Source organism: Camponotus floridanus, unplaced genomic scaffold (assembly GCF_003227725.1).
Source record: "Camponotus floridanus strain SB8 unplaced genomic scaffold, Cflo_v7.5 scaffold5, whole genome shotgun sequence".
Taxonomy (NCBI): domain Eukaryota; kingdom Metazoa; phylum Arthropoda; class Insecta; order Hymenoptera; family Formicidae; genus Camponotus; species Camponotus floridanus.
Genome location: NW_020229658.1, coordinates 1,274,644 through 1,295,672, shown reverse-complemented (window position 1 = coordinate 1,295,672; position 21,029 = coordinate 1,274,644). Strand labels below are relative to the sequence as shown.

Sequence of the window (21,029 nt, the reverse complement as noted above, 5' to 3'; positions counted from 1 at the left end):
GCGATTGAACGATATATAAATATTACGTCGCGATATCAGCGGAAATTGAGCGATAATTGAAGAAAGATACCGAAAGTCTTCAAACTTACGTTTCTCTGTATTTAAAAAATATGGAAATAAGATGTAAAAATATGTGACACAATGTCCGAATCCAAAATCTTTCAACAATACATATATCGCGATATTGATGGCGCGATAGATCGCCCATGACAGGTGCATATTTGATATGCGATCGGATGTGTGTAAACAGGATAATACACATCGCGTGAGGGAGGGAATACCATGCGAGAACATTGCGTAATACGAAAATGTCTGGTGTTCGAATTAGCATAAGACAACAGTAAATGCAGAGCTGAAGCGCGCGGTCCAACGAGCGTAAGTCGATTCGCGACAAGGAAACCGCGAAATGTAAGCCCGACGAGGAACTTGGCGATACGTTCGGATTAAATTCTCCTCCACGTACCGCCAAAGTTTATTCAAGAGCATCTGCAGACAGACGTTATGCCGGAGAACCTGCACTTTGGTCCGTCAATACTTGCGTCATCTCCGAGAAAAGTAGAAAAAAATATTTTTTTATATTCTCTTCTGAATAGCACAAGTGCAATAAAAGAATATTTTTTTCCGCCTTCTGAATGTGAAATTTGCACATACGATACGTAAAGATAATAAATCTTGATAGCAGTTGTTAACCTTTATACTGCCAGCATATTTTCGTCAAAGTAATAGTTTTTTTTCCCAGAAATTTTTCTATATAATAACTATATAATAATTTTTCTATATAATATATATTACGAGAATTTCGAAATTTGTTCAGAGTCGCAAAAGCTTTCTCGGCAGTTGATCGGCTAAAGATTAAACCTCCATAGCCATATTTCGCATGTAAATCTCTTCTTTATATACAATACATTTCCATTGGATTCACGATTCAAAAAGATAAAAACACGAGAAAAAATGATGATCCGTAAAAAGAGGAAACAAAAAGAAATAACAGATTAATCGCACTTCAACGTTCGTTCGTTCGTTGATTCATTTATTTGTCGATAGATGTTACATAATCCACGTATATCATTAATCCATTGATACGCAGTCGCCAGTGTGTCAATACATTTATGCCTGCGCTGCACAAACTATACCTTACAGCCTTACAGCTTCAATAACCGAGATTAGGCGCTCGGTGAGTCTTTTCCTATAGCATTGTCCGAAATCGCCCATAGCGATGAATGGCGCCGAAAAACCGTCATGACTCATCGCGACTCGGCGTCAACGCGTATCGCTCACCGAGATGCATCGCGCGAAATGTGAGATGCTCGTTAGTCTCGTTCCAGGTGGCTCGTTACCGCCGGTAGCTCTGTGTCAAGTATCACATAAGTTAGCCTCGACGCGCGTGACACTCGCGTAATGCCGCATGAAGGAGGAAGAATTATGAAAGAAAGAGGAAAAAAAGGAGCCGCAGCTGTCGAGAGCGAAATGTCGATCACGTACCGTTATACGACGTTCTGACGTATTTCCTCTGCGTCGGTCTCTTGGACAAAATTCAGAATACACGGCTTTAAATCGCTTTCCCTCGCTACAATCGCGTGGTTTCGCGTGTTAAAAATATTTTCATAGTCGATCGATCTTTCGTCTGTCAACGGGAGAGACTCGTTTCAAGATTCGCCTTTACATTCTTTACTTTTATCTCGTTGTGCAACGCTTGCAAATTTAGCGCGTAAACAAATCGATGAAGCTTAGAAGAATCAATTTAGCGATGCATACTTCGTGCCGTGTATGCATAGGCAAAAATACATGTTGATCCATCAGTCGTCTATTAAGAATAGCAACGAGTAGCGGCTCTGTCACATATTGAAAATATCAATGCAGGTGGAATTGTAGATAATGCGCTTATTTGTCTTATTTTTAATTCCTCGTATTGTCATTATATACACAATAATTGTGCATGTTTTATGAGTGACGATTTATGTATAACGAGATAATTGCGCGTCTTTAATACGCGATAAAATGTATGAAATGTTAAACTCCAGACGGCTTTACTTGTAACGGGAACATTGGACTAGGAATTACCGCGCATACGAGCACAACGAGCATATAACACGCAGACGAGGAGATTATGCTAATTCAGTGGCAGTGATTTGCCAGCGTGTGTGGTGACATTTGGATTTGCAGATGGCTAAACGCGACTCGGAGAAACGAAAATTCAGACAATGTCCACTGGATCAAAGTTCCGTAAATTATGCAACATACCGTCCATTATTTCCTTCGATAACTTAATTCCTCCATTTGTGTTTACGGCAGAGAACATATAATTGCATATTTTTTAAATATTATATTTTATTATATGTGTGTTTATGCTTGAAAGTTCAAATTACTTACTCGAAAATTGTAAAAACATAAATAAATTTGATTACAATTTATATATTATCGGCAACAGATTGATATTCAAAAATTAAAAATCCGGAAATCTTATTGTATCCAGAGTTCGTGATCATATTATTGAAGATAAATTAAAACAAAATTTTTATAAAGCAAAAAAAAAACAAGCATTATATACAAGTATTATATTCAGTGATAAAGACGTCTTATATAATTTTTATGCAGTAGAAAAGTAGTTGAAATAAAAAAAGAAATCATGAAAACTCCGTGAAACTTATAAAAAAAGGCGATAAAAAAATCTATTCAGACGGATAGAAAAGCTAATGTCGGAAGATGTTAAATATGTGAATTCTCTATTTTTTTAACGGCTGACATGATCGAGAACATATAACCGTGTTACGATTGGAAACCTAATGGAGATCACGTGAAACATTTCCATATATCACTCGTTCAACATTTGAAGAGAAATGACCGAGTTGCAACGACGATTACTACAGTGACACATAGACACTACACATATCGAATCATTCAGTTGTATAATTCTTGACACGTGTCTATAATGTAAAGTTTTTCCGTATTTATTTTCATACTGCGAATAATGTGTTTTCGTAGTGATTAGCAGGAACACATTTAACTATTCATGTGCATCCGTTTTATTTCCGCGATACTTTAAAGTTTGCGGAAACGCAGTTTATTTTCGCATCCTGTATTCCAAAACATCCTAACAATCTGCCTTATTCTCGACAAGTCTCGACCGTGGCATCAGATCAGTGAGATGACATCATAATAAGTGAACAACAATGACATAAGAATCGCAAAAATGAAGATATGCATTTATCGTCAAGGTCTATTTGATGGGAAATGCAAGCATTTTTAATCGACGTCCTTCTAAAAATATGAAAGAAAACTCGAGGCAACGAAATTGTAATCAATCTTCCCAAGAATATAAATTAATATTAATAATAAAATATGAATAAAAATATATCAGAATAATATGTATATTTTTCTATCATTATATTCATAATGAGAGTTGGATTCTTATATTTATCATGTCCCTCCTTTCGTATATCTTATTTCATTGCATCTCAGGCTCTCTTTTTACAACAGGACGGTGACCTCAGCGATGAATTCTAAGAAAATAACGGCAGATAAAATCGTAACAAAGATACACACGATACATTTATTTCGATTTTAAAGACGTTATAACAGGAAGAATTGTTTGCGGTTTATGTTATCGCGCGAATGAAAGATGACACAAGAAATAGTGACGCGATATATCATTATCACATTGATATTTTTAGCCAACGTCATCACAATAATTGTGACAATATTACCGGTAAAATTACCGGTGCGAGATTAAAGTGTTTCGGTTGGCGCAAATCAATTTCGTGTATATCCCATGACTAACGTTCCTCTGACTGACGTTCCACTCACGTGGACAATGTGAAATAAGTTATAAGATGGTCGGTAATGTCTTTCGCGGAAAACTGACGCAATAGGATTTTCACGAGTTTCTTGGATCATCTCGTAACGTTTCGACAAAGGTGACATCTTTTCGTCATCGTGACTGGATGACTTGCTTATCGATGGAAACATCATATGATTCACATTAATCATTACCTCTCGAACACACGTGTCGCCGAGATGCGCGCGCGCGCCGAATCTTATCAAAAAAAAAAACTATACAATTGTCGTGTCACGTATCTTTGGCCATTTCTCCATCGGGATGAAAATACACATTTGTTTCCATCGATCGTCGAGAAGATCGATGACTCTTCGCCCCCTTCCTCCCTGTGCGTATTTATATCTTTTAATATTTTTGCGCGTATATGACCGTGTATATGAAACTTTCGTTAAAGTTATCATAATTATTCCCAAGCTTCTCTGTATATATCTCTTTCTGTTATTCCTGTACGAAATGCCACAAGAGAGAAAAACAAATGTTCATAATTCTGGTAACTTTATAAAGTTATAAATATCCATTGTCTCTGGTCCTTCTGCCATTTTACATGCAAACTGCATAAAGGTACCGTCCGATAAGTTGAAAATGTGTGGCTCTAAATGCGCGACTATAGTCGACGAATTTTTTTCAATTTTACGGCGAGATATACCGTAAGAAATATAATGATATCTACTCTGCACGGTTCGAGAAGCAGGCACGTATGTAAATGCCGAACGAAGACTTATGGAAACGTCGAGGACTCGGGAGAAAAAAGATCGACGTCTCGCAAATTCGCCTTAAAAAATTGAATTCTCTTTTTAGTTCACTCTAATAAAAAAAAAAGAAATGAAAAAACGACACGCATGCGGCTGGATCAAGGAGCGTGGAAATAAACCGTAATCGTTGCGCGCGATTACGAAAGGATTTCCATGACGACTGGTGATCTGGTGATCTTAACACTTCACATCGAGCTTATGTTTTATTGCCTTGGTATTTAAATGATCCAGCAAAACCGATATTTCATTATATATACGCAAGTTTTTTATCGTTCCATAATCAATTTGCCATTTATTACTCGCCTACTATCAACATGTGACGCGGACATTTGTATATTTGTCGCATTTAGAGTTATATATAATCATTATCAGCCGACCGTTTCTTTTCCAGTCGCGAAAAAGAAAGCAAACTCGAGGCAAAAAAAATGTACGTCCTAAAAATCTAAATGTTCAAAACATATACATATACATCATTCTCACATTACAGCACGGAAATCAAAACACCGTTAACTATACAATATTCTTTTTCAATTTATATTCATTACTCATTTAGAAAGAATGATCAGAGTCATCATTAATCAGAGTTGGCTAATTGCCGTCGACGGAAAGAGCATCAATTTTCGTGACAATAAAAAGGGACACGATCACGATCGCGAGTATCACGTTCCGCGTATCGTGGGGGGACGAGCGGGGCCGCGAGTTAGGGGACCACGTTGTTGTACTTCGCACTGGGAGGCGAGAGGATTTCAAGCACTTCAGCGGCGCGCACCAGAGAGCGAGCAGGAACGGGCCGTCCCACGACGAGGTGCGTCCGTGGTGGGGTGTCAGTGGCTTATCTGGCGACTTTATGTATATTACGATACCCGAGGTAGGAACACGAGCAGTTCACTGCTGGCTAACCGGTCGGAGAAGTCGGCGAAGCCGAGTCGTCTGCGCGGCGCGCCACATCAAGTGAAACGAGAGTCACGTGTGCCGACGAGAAAAATCGTTCTCCTTTTCTTTTCCCTTTTTCTTTTTATAAGCGAAATATCATCGTGCGACCGGTATCGAGTTTACATGCGTGCGACGCGTAAGAGACACGTGAAAGTCACGTAAAGTGCGCGCATCGACCGAGCCAGTTCGACAAGCTGATCGGCAAACGGATCGTATTTCCACTGATCAACGATCGCTTCGATCCAGGATGATCATCCTCGCGTGGTGTCTCTTCGTTATCGTCTCGTTTCTCGTGGCGAAAAACCAGGCCTTCCTCAACGCGCCGATACCAGGTACGTTCTAGGTAAAGTTTCGCGCCGATGAGCATGGCGCGATTTATCTCGTTACGATGAATATCTTGTCGGTGGAACAAAGGCGAGATCTCGTGATTGGTCATGCGAGTTTTTTGTTTCCCCGGGGGAGTTTTTATATTACTTTTTCAACGAACTATTATTTGTGCACAGAATTTATCGCACGTTAAGTGATAAGAATTGCGATGAGATGATAAATGATCCGCTTTGTTTTTGATTTTCTAACGTACCGACAAAAGCGATCTCGTGTGTCGCGGTTGTGCAAGGTCTTTGAACACTGGTTTATTTTGGGTATCAACTTGTACACGTGTGATTAATTTATCGATTGTGATTGTATTTTAATTCAAGATTACTCTAAATGACTTTGAATGAAACTACAAATCGCTCGAAACTAATCGTACACATAATATTGAAGTATTTCATTTGAAAATAAGGTGATAAAAAATACTATCTAAATAATTTTTTATACTAATGAATCCACATAAATCGATAATAATTTTCTTTAATCTCTTCCTTCCTCTATACAATTTTCTAAGTATGAAGGAATTAATATGTAAAACAATTTATTTTAAATAAAGCAGTAACGAAATATATATTAATCGCGACAGAAATTTCATAGCATCTAATAGACCTTGCTTAAACTACTTAGCATTAAATTTGTCATTTCCGTTTCGAGATGCTTCGAATATTGCGCTTGGATCGCGATGTGCTATATTACGAAACCAGTTCAAAGAAATGATCTGTGCCAAAACACTGTAAAGATAACAAAGAAAAAAAAGACAGGCATCGCAGAAGTTTTATAAACACGCTTGAGGAAGAAAATTTGGTTTATTGGACCGCGTTTCGATCGATCCAGCTCCGAATATAGATAACGTTGCATTATTTAAAGCACGGTATAATCCATACGATTATGAGATTTCCATAATTCGATTAGACTCTTCAGTTTGCAAGCTTTCCAGCATTAATTAATTAACCAAATCCATCTCACTTTGGTTGTCTAAAGTCAATTATTGTATGTATTAGCCAGGCATTTAGACACACTCCGTGTCAAGGAAGATGGAAAGATATTGAATAAATTATTTGTATTTCAAAATTTAGTCGATTTTCGAAGAATATTGTCTCAAAGCTCTCGATATTACGCAATACATGACGCATGCACTAATTTCACAATTAAAAAATCATTAAGTTTTAAAATTAAAAAACGCTCTGAAATTTAAAAGCATAAATCATTTCAATATCTCATTGAAATTTTTTCATTGATATTAATTAGTATAGATTAAAAATTTTTTATTATGAAAATTAATAAAATATTATCTAAAATGAATATACAAATAAATATTTGCTTCTAATTTAATGTACTACAATAAAAACAAATATTTTAGTGATCTCAAGATTTCTTTGTAAAATTTTTACAAAGTTTTAAATACACATGGCTTCAAATACGATAATATTCAATGAAAAAATTTCTCTGGAAAAAAGATACATAATTTATACTTTATATTTCTGTAAATCGATATCTCAATTGATGCAGCGAGAACTTTGCGCTTTCACATGACATCATTATCGAAAGTTTATATCGAATACGCAAAGATTGTATGCGACAGGAAGCATTAATAGCACGGATGATTTACGAAAGAACTCGCATTAAAAAGCGATTAATTCCGCGAATGCATTGTATTCTATCGCGTGTGCATTTTGCGTACGTTATGAATGACGGATTTATCTCGCGCGCGCGCTCTCACAATCGATCAAAATTTGACTTGAACTATAACCATCCAGGTGAGACGGACTTGATCCGTTTTCAACGTCGGGAACCGATCGATATACGAAATTTTCAATCGTCCTCTTGTACGTTTAGCAACTATTATCCTCTTTCTCCTTTCATCCGCGCGAAAGAACACGATCATATAATCAATAAGTGCTCTATAAAGCGATTAACAAGACACTTGACCCTGCGCTTCTGTACTTTGCATCTTTTTTATCTGACTAATGTATCCGTAATTAATGATACTATGTAAATAAAAAATGATACTTATTAATCTTCTAATTACAAAGGTATAAATATTATTGGATTGCTCTTTCAAGTCATTTGCCTAACTAGAATAATTTCTCAGAATAACAAATATAAAACGAAGAATCGAAGAAATTTATTTAATAATCTTCGGTTTCATTTCGAAACTCAATTCTTCTCCGCGGAAATTTAATTCTGAGCAAAGTGTCAAGAAGCCACGCGCCACGGCATTGTTTTATTAACGAGAGTACATCGTAATAATTCAGTGGCGTCTGAGCAATGTCGATGCAGCAGCTTTTTCCATATCTAACTATTGAATAATCCACACAAAAGTACCTATAATCCAGAGAATGCGATCATTTTTGCCGCGATACTATTTTTACAAGAAAATTTTATCATGGTGGAAAAACTTCTCAAGCACACTATAAAATTACATATAATTTATTATTAATATTAAAAGAGGATTAGAAAAAAATCGATAATTGTTTAAAATCAATGAATATGTTATATATTTATATAATTATTTCCTTCAAAAAATATTTTATTTTATCATTGCTCTTAAATGAAGAGTATGCAATGTACAATAATGTATGTAGTAAATGTGTGTAGGCAATTTTCAAATTTTAAAATATAAATCATTACTTTAAATATATTCTTCTGGACAAAATTAACGGATAATATTTTTGTCACTTTTTCCTTAAAATTTTTCGTTAAAATTTAAATTAAAAAAATTTAAATCAGCTTTTAAAGAAAAAATGAAAAAAAATTAAGCGTTAATTTTGGCCAGGAGTATATTAAAGTCTTTTACCGAATGTATCTTACAAATTTTCTATATAACCGGTCTAGATGTCAGTTAACGGATATACGAACATAATCATACATATAATGTACTCGTTGCTAAATATAGAAGTACAAGAGAGCAACTGGAAACCGTTACATATATCTCTAGCCTCAAATATATCCTGCGAATCCTTAACGCACAATTACGAACTTTCTACATTTAATAATAAGTATACTTAAAGATAGTATACTTAAAACTGCGAATCTTCTTGTTATTCTTTTTCTCGAGATAAATATTAACTCTGAATTTATCAAGAAATTTATTTTATAAAATTACGAATTTATTATTAATTTCACAATGTTGTACATTAATAAAAATTTCATAATGTTGTACATTAATAAAAAGAAAAAGGGTCATATCGAATGAAATTTGTGAATTTTTTTATTCCAATCGTAATATATTAATCGTAATATATTTTTCCAATCGGAATATATTTACCGGACATTTCTTGATATAGCAAAATTAACATAGGTACATCCATTCATATATATTTATACATATCATTCATATATATTTATCAGTATATACATTAGAGGCCAGATTATTTGAAAGTCAAGCTTCGATATAATATATATGTATTATGATTTACATTATAAATTATCCGCTTGTTATGTGTGTTGCGCGAAAGACGTCAGAATCTTATATACACTTGACTTTGAAATATAGGCGAGAAGCTCCGCTTTTGATCTATATCTAGACGAGAGAGAAGAACGAGACCGATACTCTTTCTTCTTCAGAGAAGGAGACAACACTCGCTTGTACATGTTCATCGACAATAGGCTCTATATAGATGCCCTCTTAAACCAACTAACAATACTTCCGATAATAATATACGGTGATCACGAAACTTGGAGCGATGCCAGGAGAACACGCCGGACTTGGTCACAAAGTACAATTAGACAAGGTACGAAAACTTTACTGTCGGATAAAGTTTTGAATAATTCGCAATTCTTCGAATACAATCGCGTTCTTCGAGTACAATTAGGCGCATCTTTATGTAGATTTTAGAAAATTACGTGATCGGATCATTAAGTAAAAATACGAAATGATATCCGCGTTTCTGGCTCTCATTTCCAAAGATTTTTATCGAAGATAATTGGAGGGAAAAGGGAGGACCATTCATAAGTTTAATTTGATTCTATCAACGATAAATGTAAAACAAAAAATTAAAAAAATATAAAAAAAATTATATTAATTATTTTTATGATTAATATTTTTTTCAAATTAAATTGTTCAATGGAAAATTACAAAAATAGTAAAGTCATTCTGTAAAAAAAATTCCGTTTGCATTTTGAATATTCTGATAAATATCTCGCATATACTAACTTATTGATTGTATCTTAGAGATTTTATCTTAGAGATTTTATCTTAAAGATTATATCTCTCAAATTAAATTAAATTTGAAGCAATAACATTAATAATTATTTAATATTTGATATCAATGGAATAATTGCACTCTTGTACATGTATCGTTAATTAATTCATCGATGCTCGATAGATTCTTTTTTAACGAGATGAAAATGATGCGAAGTGGAAATGGAACAACGCGAATAAGATGCGTTTAGTGCGAACGAGATGAGAGCAGGCGAGATGAGACTAAAGGAAACGAACTTGAATAAGCGTACTCGAAGGTCACGATCGTGTCGAGCGATTCCCGATATCTCGTTGCAGAGGGAATCGAAGAGACTCCAAATATCGCGTTTCGCGTCGAGATGATTTCGCGAGCACAATCGGCTTGTTTTCCACTATATCTCAATGATTGCGTCACTTGTTTACCATCGTCGGATGATTTAATTACCTATTAGTCAATTGCGCGTGAGCGCATCACCTGTAATTGTACCTCTACTTACTCACCCCTTTTTTTATTCTTCTCGTGAATATATAATTAATATAATAAGTATATGTTAATAAGTATTGCGTTTTACATCAATGGCTACTTTGATATGTAAATGGTCGAGCTCTTTGTTTCTCAATTGTATAGTGGGTACATAAAAATCCTAATAATATATTCTACATTTGGATACATCAATAGCACAAATGGACGATCGTTAAAGCCGATCTCAATTATTCAGTAGTTACGTAAAAGCGGCGATTATAATTGTTGAAAGAGCAAACAATGTTATCAGGATGCTGCCATCAAAATTAAGGTAGCTTCGAGAATCGAGCATAAAATCATGCACGTATAGTTAATTCGCGATCAATCAATGCTATTTATTCAAGGTTTAATAAAATACTTTAATAAAATACTTGATTGAAATATTTCTATAAGAATTAATTTATTCAATCTCGTGCAATTATTTATTAATTAATAACAGATATCTTCAATGCAGTGTATGCATAATAGTAAAAAATATTATTCAAATTTTATGTCGCGTTTCGATTCAAGTTACAGATTGAAATATTTTATGTGCCGCTATTGATATATTTCCAATAGGGATGCAGCTCTTTTTGCAGCAATATCATTTTCAAGTAACAAACAATTTATGTGATGCAGACATAATAAATTAATTGGACTCACCAATTTGCTGAGAGATAGAGAAAAGAGATGCTGTTCCATTCGCTGCTTCATCGCTGATATGTTCCAGCTGATAATCCTTCATGTCGTCAGAGTACACTTATACAAATTAACCGAAACAATTTGCTGTAATTACAGCCGCGTATTCCAATTAATGTGATAACACAATCGTCCGATATTTCAAGCGGCATTTATTTCGATTCTTTTCCTTTGACGCATTTGCTTTTAATCGGCAAACATGCGTAAATAACACGCTTTTGGGACAAATAATTGGCACTTTCGCCCAATCACACGATACATGAATTAGCACTCCCGAGATTCACTCGCGCGATACTTTGATCGGCACTCCCGAGATTCACTCGCGCGATACTTTGATCGGCACTCCCGAGATTCCTTCGCGCAGCGAATAATTTAACTTCACGAAAGATTCAGGTGCGACGTGATTTTCGCCGATCGAATCGTCGCCTCGATGCAAGACACGTGACACACACGTATACGTATCTGCAATTATATATTATTATACATGTCTTATTATACATATATTATTATACATAATTATATATATTATTATACACATATGTATATCATCAAGTATATATGTGAGATTTAATACAATAATAATTCATTTCACCTCTTATTAAGTGCTTTAAAGTGCTATATAAACTTTGTCCGACACTGTTTAATATAAACATAAGAACTTATCTTATCGTTTCTAAGAAACTTTTAGTACTTTTAGACTATTATCTATAAAGAAGAGTAAGTAAAATATTGTGTTTTTGTTAATCTATATCATTGATTAGATATTCCAAATATAACGTATATGTGTTTGAAAGCTATTAATTTTATCTATATAAGACACTACATGATTTTTTATTTATTTTTTATTATAAATATCCTGTTATAAAAATCTTGATAACAAAAAAGCGATAAACGATAGAAAGTTGTCATGTAGATTACGATGCAATTTAGATACAAAATATCTTTAAAAAATAGTTTTTTAGTCAAACAAGCGGACAAAACTTGTATAGCAATCTATATAAACAAATCCTTTATTTTGAAAAAAGTGGAAAAACCGGCTGCGAAATCAGTTTCGAAAAATCTTAGGGGATCAACGTTTCTATCCTACTTATTATTTTATAATTAAAATTAATGTTTTCAAGCTAGATTTACATCACTGAGAATAAATGGCTAAAATTATAAGCGACAATTATAAGCAGACAATTTTAAGAGGCAGATATGTATGCCGCTGTTTGATGGCGAATGCATGATGATGGATGAATGAAAATGTGCAACTTGTGCGTATTGCGCCGAGCTATAATTTCATGAATTATTGATCTATCAACCCAATTCGGATATACGCAACGGATATACGCGATCATTAAAATGTCTCACGTTGAACCTCGCTTGAGGTACACATATGAATCTTTCTACTTTCCCGATAACGTGCGCATGTGGATGCATAAGGAGTATCTCGTCGCGTGATGCGTTCTTTATGAGAAATAAAGAAAGATACGAGAGATATTCGATTTTTACGATAATCGATTTTTATGATATTTATTACTCTGACATCTAATCATATATTTAACTTGCCATTTGCGAGCTTATAACGAAGCATTGTAAAAAAAATAAAAATAAAAAAAATGATGTTAATTAATTTAAGCCAAATATTGTGTAAAAATGAATAGCTTATTTAAAATTGAATTTAAAATTGATTAAGAGGACAAATAGAATTATAAAAGGTAGACTTTACAATTTATTTTTGCATGCGCACAAATCTTGAATTAATAACATTTTAAAAAAAATTTATGATTGCAAAATCATAAATTCTAGACTCTTATATAATCTTTTTTTTCTATAAGATTTCAAAGTATTACTTGTCGCTATACTATGTCAGCGATTTGTCTTGATTCCGTTGCTGACCAGAGTTTTGCAAATATTTCGATCAACTCGGTGTCTCCGTAACCACGATGTATCTCAGTCGTTCTCGCGCACGTCAAATAAAACTTTATAAACAACGTTCGCGCGAAACAGAAGGAGTCATTTTCACAAGGAAATGTTTGAACGGCAAAGACTTTAAAGAGACTTCCTTCTTTTAAAGTTCAAAAGTTTACGTGAGAGAGAAAAGTTTATCAACGTACAGCAACATAAAGTGGATATGTAACGTTTCTTAACAAAGACAAGATAAATATGCCACGATAATATTGGTAACATGTCATATAGTCGTATAATATTTTGAAAATATTCTTAATAAAAAAACATATATGTACGTCTGTGTACGCTACATAATTGAAACGGCAGGTGTAAATAAGGAAAGTTAATTATCTCTTAAGCATCTTGTTGGAAAGCTTAACAGTATTATAGTTCTTTTCAAATAAATTATTTTCACGACACATTTCGGATTACGAGCGGCAAATTAGCATATAAAGACAAAGCCTATCGAGACGACAATGCTTATAAGTACCGAGATCAAGTTCCTCTCACGTGAATAAACTGCTCACGTGACCAAGTGTGTATGCTCAGAATAACATCGTGATGTTATAATATATATATGTAAAGCGCAACCTTGTGAGCTTCGCTGGTCATTGGTCATAAACGAAAAAATTAACATTTTAGGCGTAGTCAATCGTACGTTCAAACACTTGGATCGATTGCTGAAACGTGACTCGCGATCGCGCCTAAGAGCCGTTACGTAAACGCTACGTCTGTCGCATAATACATCGTAACAACGTTAATATTAACCGTTTCCCATACACGTTTGCGATGCGCGATGCATCGATGTAAATATAATACGAAGTAGAAATCACTACTACGCATTCCCACTGATATGAGGTAATTTAAATCGCGACAGATGTGAAATTACGCGATTTTTATGCGACGCGTGCAGTTGACATAAGTACAAACCTGTTATGATAGATGTTAAGATGAGATGAAGATAGATTCTGTTGCTTTGTTCGCGATCTAATACGGAGCACTTGCGCCACGTTTCTTCCCCTTCGAGCCTCGCTGCGTGAATGATGAGACGACCTCGCGACATGTAAACAATAGCGTCTATACGTCGCGCAAAGCGACCGCTGAATTTCACACATTGTTGTTATAGCGCGACATTGTTGTGTGACTTAAGCGTCTTATTATCATGTATGGTAAAAAACTATCGTTATGTATATCAAAGAGATGAAAATCAGGATCGTCTTCTCTCGCATTTCATTTTATTATAAGGTTTGCACTTGTGTCTGTCAGTTGCACGCGCGCATAAAAAATTGCGAAAAGTTTTCATTTGTCGCGACTTAAATTACTTATTCATGTCTGTGGAAATCCCTCTCATAATCGGTTTTGTTTATCGAAAAGCATACGTGACTCGCGAAACGTGGATGCTGTGATTCTGACGAGGCCGTAGCTAGCAAAAAGTAATGGACATTTCTCATACACAGTGTCAGGACACGACTACGTCTCTTTCTGTCTTTGTTCGTTTCTCTTCCCCTCTTCTTTCTCCCTCTCTCTACTTCGCGTGACTTTGTCTTTAATTACACACAACCTTCAATGATACGACGGATCAACAAACTGAAAACGATCATGCTTACAAAGAATTATTATCTTGACAGTAACACGTAAGTTGAGTATTTCTTATCCCCCCCTCGGACTTTGAAAATATTCATTAATTTTATTATTTATTAATTATTTTATCAAAATAAAACTTATCGAAAAGTATTAATCTCTTATCTGAAATGGGATTTTATGTGTTGACATAATATATTCATAATATATTTCTGATATGTTAAAATCATTTATTATTTCCCTGTGCTCTTTTCAGCTTTGCAACATTTATTAATACAATCGCGCAAGAAGAAGTATTTATTACAATTGTATTTTTCATCTTTCTCACATATGAGTTTTATACATAAATTTGATCAATTTTAAAGAGCCTCAAATATAATCGACATATCGAAATTATATTAAGGGTATTTCAACTCGCTACAATATAATCATAACATATTACTAAATTATAGTGTATTAGCAAATTATACCGTATTAACATATTAGACCAAATTTGCATTTAACGCAAAAGCAACTTTAAGCGCGGATCGTAACGTGTTCTTAAACGTAAGTGACTCTGACTATAAAGCCAAAGCCAAATCTGGTCAGGCAACGGTGCTGCTAAGTAGTAGGTAATCGTGTCAGGATAGAGACGCGAGTTTCTGGCAGAACTGAAAGGTATCGACCACACCTCGCTTTAAGAAAATGTAGTAACAATATATCAGCATTTCTTTTAAAAAGGGAAGCTTGAGCTTCGATCGATTTTACGTCTTATCACTTTGTAAGTGTAAAACAATGAGCTGAAAATAGCACAGAGCAGCAAAATATTCATCAACATATAATTGATTAAAGAAAAGCAAAAAAAAAACATGTTTTTTATCGAGAGACTTGACAATAATATTTGTTAATTGTCGCTAATTATATCTGAAATTTTTATAATTATTATTTCAGCATTAAATTATTTTCTTATATTCTCGATTACTCCTTTTCTTTGTAAAAACGGATGTTGTTATGTACAGATAAAAGTTTAAAGACCGTAACGCGATCTTCGACTTTTATGAACTCGCGAAACTTCTTTCCAGACTGTTCATAATTGAAATTACTTTGCGGTAATACTTAATGTCGATATGACTCCCTAAGAATAAATTTAACTTTGCAAGCAAAATCAAATATTGATACTGTAATAGACAAAAATAGTTTTTGAACGTGCTATTCAGACTAATCTTGTTACGAAAAAGAAGCTATTTGTGAAAATTACTTGGAAATGTCAAGGATCTTTATTATATTGATTGAATTTATTCGACCGTCTAATCATCAATATGTTTATACTAAAGAAATGATTATGAGAGGTTTTCGTTTATAAATTCGTTAACATAACGTTCGTTTGCAATTAAAAGTTTTTTAGAATACCTGGGCAATAATTAATCAAATTATGATTGATTTGCTAATAATTACGAATGTTTGTTCTAGTCTTTTTATTATTATTTATTAAAAGATACGCGTATACCAACAAATCGGAGCAAGACTGACGGTGAAATAGAGTTGGCTTAATAAGTAGCACGTGAATAGCAGTTTCTAACATTGCGATTCAAGTTAGCGAGTGACAGGCGGAGTTGTTTGTTAGGTGTTACAACATCTTTAGCCCTGAGATCTCGTTCGATAATACACGTATAGTTGTGTCCTATTTGGGAATGCGAGCAAGCGGTAAATAAACTGCGTGATATTTGAAATTTTTTGAGGAAAAGGACGAGTAAAAAAGCGATTAATAAATATATAATAATTTAAAGGAAAAAGATAACTTTTCTACATCAAATTGTAATATAATCACATATTAATTATATTTGAAAGATTTAGAAATATATATTAAAAATTCGAGAATTAAATATCAAAGATAATTAAATGACTACGATTACATTATATATTCCCAAATATACTCCTGGACAAAATTAACGCATAATTTTTTTTTCATTTTTTCTTTAAAAGCTGATATTTAAATTTTAACGAAAAATTTTAAAGAAAAAATGAAAAAAAATTATGCGTTAATTTTATCCAGAAATATATATATATATATATATATATATATATATATATATATATATATGAATACTTTTAGAATAAGAGTGATGTAAGAGTAAGAGTGATATAAGTGCACATACATATATCACACTGAGAAAAAATTTGGTTGCATTAATTAGAAACTTGGTAGATTCAATCAGTATGTCTATTGGAAAATGGACGAATCAGAATTCCTTTAAGAATTACTAGATGAGTATGATTAATTTCTTCCTGTTAAATTTACCAAATTTTCTTGGTAATAATACTAAATTTACAAAAAATGGCATCACTCTGTCCATGTTTAGTTAATATAACAAGAAGTATATATTATAGATCCAACTAGAAAATACTAATCAAATCCTTGTAGTGAAATCTATTAAACGTTCTAATTATAAAAAATCGAGTCTTATTATGATAATTAGAAATTCTGCTTGGTTTAAGCAAAATGTCTTCTGTCAGATACTTCTTGATGATACAATCAAACGATTTTTCTCAGTGCACACATACACATATACAAATTTCAGAAAATATAATTTATATATTCAAGCATAAAATTAAGTACACATTAATTAATTGGTTGCAATTTGTGTCGCAGCTCACGCAGTGTCGAGTTACAGCATCGGTGCTGAAAGACGAATGGAGAGCAATAAAGCCACTTACAGCGTAAACGACAATCATTCAGTCGACTCGAAATCCAACGATGACGACGAAGGGCCCTATGTAATTTATGAAAGGAAGGACGAGAAAGTGGAAAAAGATAGAGATACGGAAGAAATCGGTAAAAAATATGAATCATTTTTACTTATGAACACGAGAGAATGACTTCATATAATAAATAGTATTGCGCACTTCCTGTTGCTATCAACGAACATGTTCATGCATCATTCAGTGATGCTTTTGTGTAGATGTATTTCATTAATCTTTTTTCACGCTTGCATATTTTTTTATATTCACATTCATATCAAGCTTTCATAAAGGTCAGCAAACGCTAAAAGCGGAAATACTCTATCGAATTTTTAACATTTCGCTGAATATTTACATATCGATAATTATATACTATTATTACTTCGTTTCGTCCATATCGTACTATACTCTTGATTTCTTTTTCCAATATTTTCCTCTGACGTCAAATACAAATCAATTTACCATGAAACACGACATACTCATTTTTATGACTGAGATTATGACTGAGATGATTAATGTAATTCTTCGTAAACGATGTCGAATTATATAATCATTTTACTAATCAAAACTATTAAATGTTATATAATAAATGCAAAATATTTTCAATGGCGAGAGAAAAACTATGTAATATAATAATAAAACTATAACTTTATAATATAATAATAAAAATTTTAAATAGCAACAGATTTTATCTAATTTTTTTACATTTACATGTCTAAAATTAAATAATTATTAATTGATTATAGTAATAAATAATTAGTAATCATATTTATCTTTTGCATAATATTGAACATAAATCGAAAGAAGTCAATATGTTAAAAATATTACATTATAAAGAATCGAGTTTAATGCCAATAAAATCATAGACAAACGAGATTTTAAATCACAACTATACTAGCGTTCCGTTAAAATCACGACTGCAAAGAATAATCTATGCCGCTCCTGCCAAGGATTTATGCAAATTAGTGGTCGTTCCATCTTCATTTACATCGTCTTTCCAAGTTTCACTTCGTGCTCGTCATGTATTAACAGCAATCGAGAATGTCATTTCCACGCGCGTATCGTCAATGAAAAAGAAGAGCGTGGTTTTAAAATTTTTTTAAAAATATTTATCGCAACCATATCAAGAATGTAGAATATGCCATTTGTACGAAATCATTATCGCTTCTATTTTCGCAAAGCAATTTGCCAATTTTTTCAACGCGAGTATAAAGTACAAAAATACGCTGTGTAAGATTCCAAGCAAATTATATTAGCAAATAAAATATGCAAATTTAACAACTATGTTTAAATAAATATTTCTTAATACTTTTCTTGTATTTTTTAACGATAAATAAGCAATGTAATTTTAAATCCGACGTTCGATGTTTTTATCAAACATGTCATCATAACAATAAAAGATTATGTGAATAAATGAAAATATGATTATATACATATGTGTATGTGTATGTGTTTACACCTTTCATATTCAAATTATAAATTACATTTTTATCATTTCAATTTCATGCAAATCTACGAATCACAATTATTCGTTAACGTGATAATTATAAAATTTCTGACATGATTCGCCAAGATTTCTCGTTATAAAAATTAATCGATTTAAAAAATTAATTTTTTAAATTCTCGTTATAAACATCCTATTCTTCATTTTGCAGCTGCACCTTTATTAATCTTCTTGCATGAGCATATAGTTTAACAAATTAACACATTTCTGGTTATTAACGAGAGCTGCTCTCTCACAGGTCCCCGTTTTGTTGTAGTCAACAGCGATCTGCAGAGTCCGCTGGACCCATGGTCAATAGTTTGGTACATCGGCTCATTCGGCGGCCTGGTGGCGTTCTTCCTCATTGTCAGCTGCTCCGAATGGTGCTGTCGACGAGGTAGCCGATCTTTATCGGTGCCCTATGCACAGCGGGCCGAGACGATAAATACCCCTGGAGTTACGGAAACTCCACCACCACCTTATCATCTGTTCGCGCCGCCTTCTTACGATTCCGTCAACTACGGCAAAATCATCGACAAGACGACCGGCGAAAAGGTGGACATCTACGTGATTTCGGTGCCGATTCACAGACCAATGCAGGCGCCTGCGTAGAAGATCTTGAAAAGATCATCCTCTTGGCGAGGATTATCGGACTAACACTGACGATCGAACTGATCGATGAGATCTAGAAGAAGTAGTCTCGTGGATCTCTTTGTTAAAGTTTTCGGGTGGTTAACGGACGTTGAAGATGACCGTTCGATAATGAAGCTGTTTTTGACGTTATCGTTGCAATGGTATAACGAAAGAGTGATTAAATGAAGTGACTAGATGTGTCTGCGCTGTGACATAATTAAGGGATAAAAGTAACGAGCAAAATTCACCAAAGTATTAATATCATTCCGAATTGTATAAATCGTTTTCACGTTTCTCTAAAAAGTGTTGGATGTCTCCAATCCCAAGGAGAAGTTGTGCGAAAAATTGTCATTCTACACATGATCTCGTGAAAAAAATCGCGATAATGGAAAAGATTAAATTCGAAGAAAACTTTGCTTCAAATGAAACAACGTATTACACCAGTTAAAATTAATTTTCATTATTTACATGAGATTCTATAGCTTTATCGATGACAAATATTTTCTTGGAATCAATAAAAAGAAAAAAGAAGAGCTAACAGATATTCTTGTCAATGCTTGTATAAAAAAACTTATCGTAGCATGATATATCGATTATATATAGATTGATATATTTGATATATGATTAAAGTTGAAGAATGTTATCCAAGATAAATTATAAAAAGTTAAAAAAAAAAATAGAATAGTTTGTAATGGAAAGTACATCTTCGTGAATTTCTTGAACGAATAGATAATATATATTTAAGGAAATATTGTTGAATTGTAGAGCAATAATTAAATAATTAATTTAATCGGCCTACGAAAAATGGTGAATCGAAAATGCGACCAAAATCGATCATTGGATTCATAAAAACGTTGATCTTTTCACATGCGCGACGTATTCTAAAAAACATGATGGCATGATGTGCGAATATTTAAGAATATTTAATGAAATTAAATATTAAATGAAACGATTATATTCAATCAGTCACTGCCATTTAAAATAAAATATAATCAAGATTTAGATATAAAATTTAATTTTAGTGTATTACAAGGTTTCTTTTTTAATATATCAGTATAATAAATCATTTATTATATTATTTCTAGATATCTTAATCTCCATCATATACAACAATTTTGAAAGGTCCCCTGTAAGGATCCATCGTGATTAATATCACAATGGTTTTATCGATTATCGTTGATGAATTCAAAACATGTTATTATAAATGGATTGTAAGAACCTGCAGACTTATGCAAGATAAATTGATTTTGGAAGATCCCCCGCGACGATCCATATCATATTTGATATCGTGATTAATTTATCGACTATTGTTGGCAAATCCAGCAAAACATGTTATTATAAATAAATTGTGAGAACTTGCAATCTTATATATGATATTGTATGCGATTAGTCTCAATCGTTTACCG

The 21,029-nt window shown here is 33.3% G+C and overlaps 2 protein-coding genes across 5 annotated transcripts in view; one reads left to right on the top strand and one right to left on the bottom strand.

Annotated features, from left to right (window-relative positions):
* Positions 1-21,029, bottom strand: part of LOC105258031 (28S ribosomal protein S24, mitochondrial) — a 139,665-nt gene that overhangs the window by 115,182 nt on the left and 3,454 nt on the right. The window contains exon 3 of the mRNA XM_025412321.1: positions 11,241-11,738. Coding sequence (XP_025268106.1) covers positions 11,241-11,291 — 51 coding nt within the window. The 5' untranslated portion in view covers positions 11,292-11,738. The remainder of the gene's footprint in view (positions 1-11,240; positions 11,739-21,029) is intronic.
* On the top strand, positions 5,348-20,633 carry LOC105258014. 4 transcript variants are annotated; one of them, XM_011269027.3, is made up of 3 exons: positions 5,348-5,852; positions 17,419-17,601; positions 19,250-20,630. In XM_011269027.3, exons 1-3 carry the CDS (start codon positions 5,768-5,770, stop codon positions 19,600-19,602), a joined length of 621 nt encoding a protein of 206 aa, XP_011267329.1. In that variant the 5' UTR covers positions 5,348-5,767; the 3' UTR covers positions 19,603-20,630. The 4 variants fall into 4 exon arrangements, with proteins under 4 accessions (XP_011267329.1, XP_025268105.1, XP_019884987.1 ...); XM_025412320.1 differs by having other exon boundaries at positions 5,354-5,852; positions 19,268-20,629; XM_020029428.2 differs by lacking the exon at positions 5,348-5,852 and adding an exon at positions 9,470-9,626 and having other exon boundaries at positions 19,250-20,633.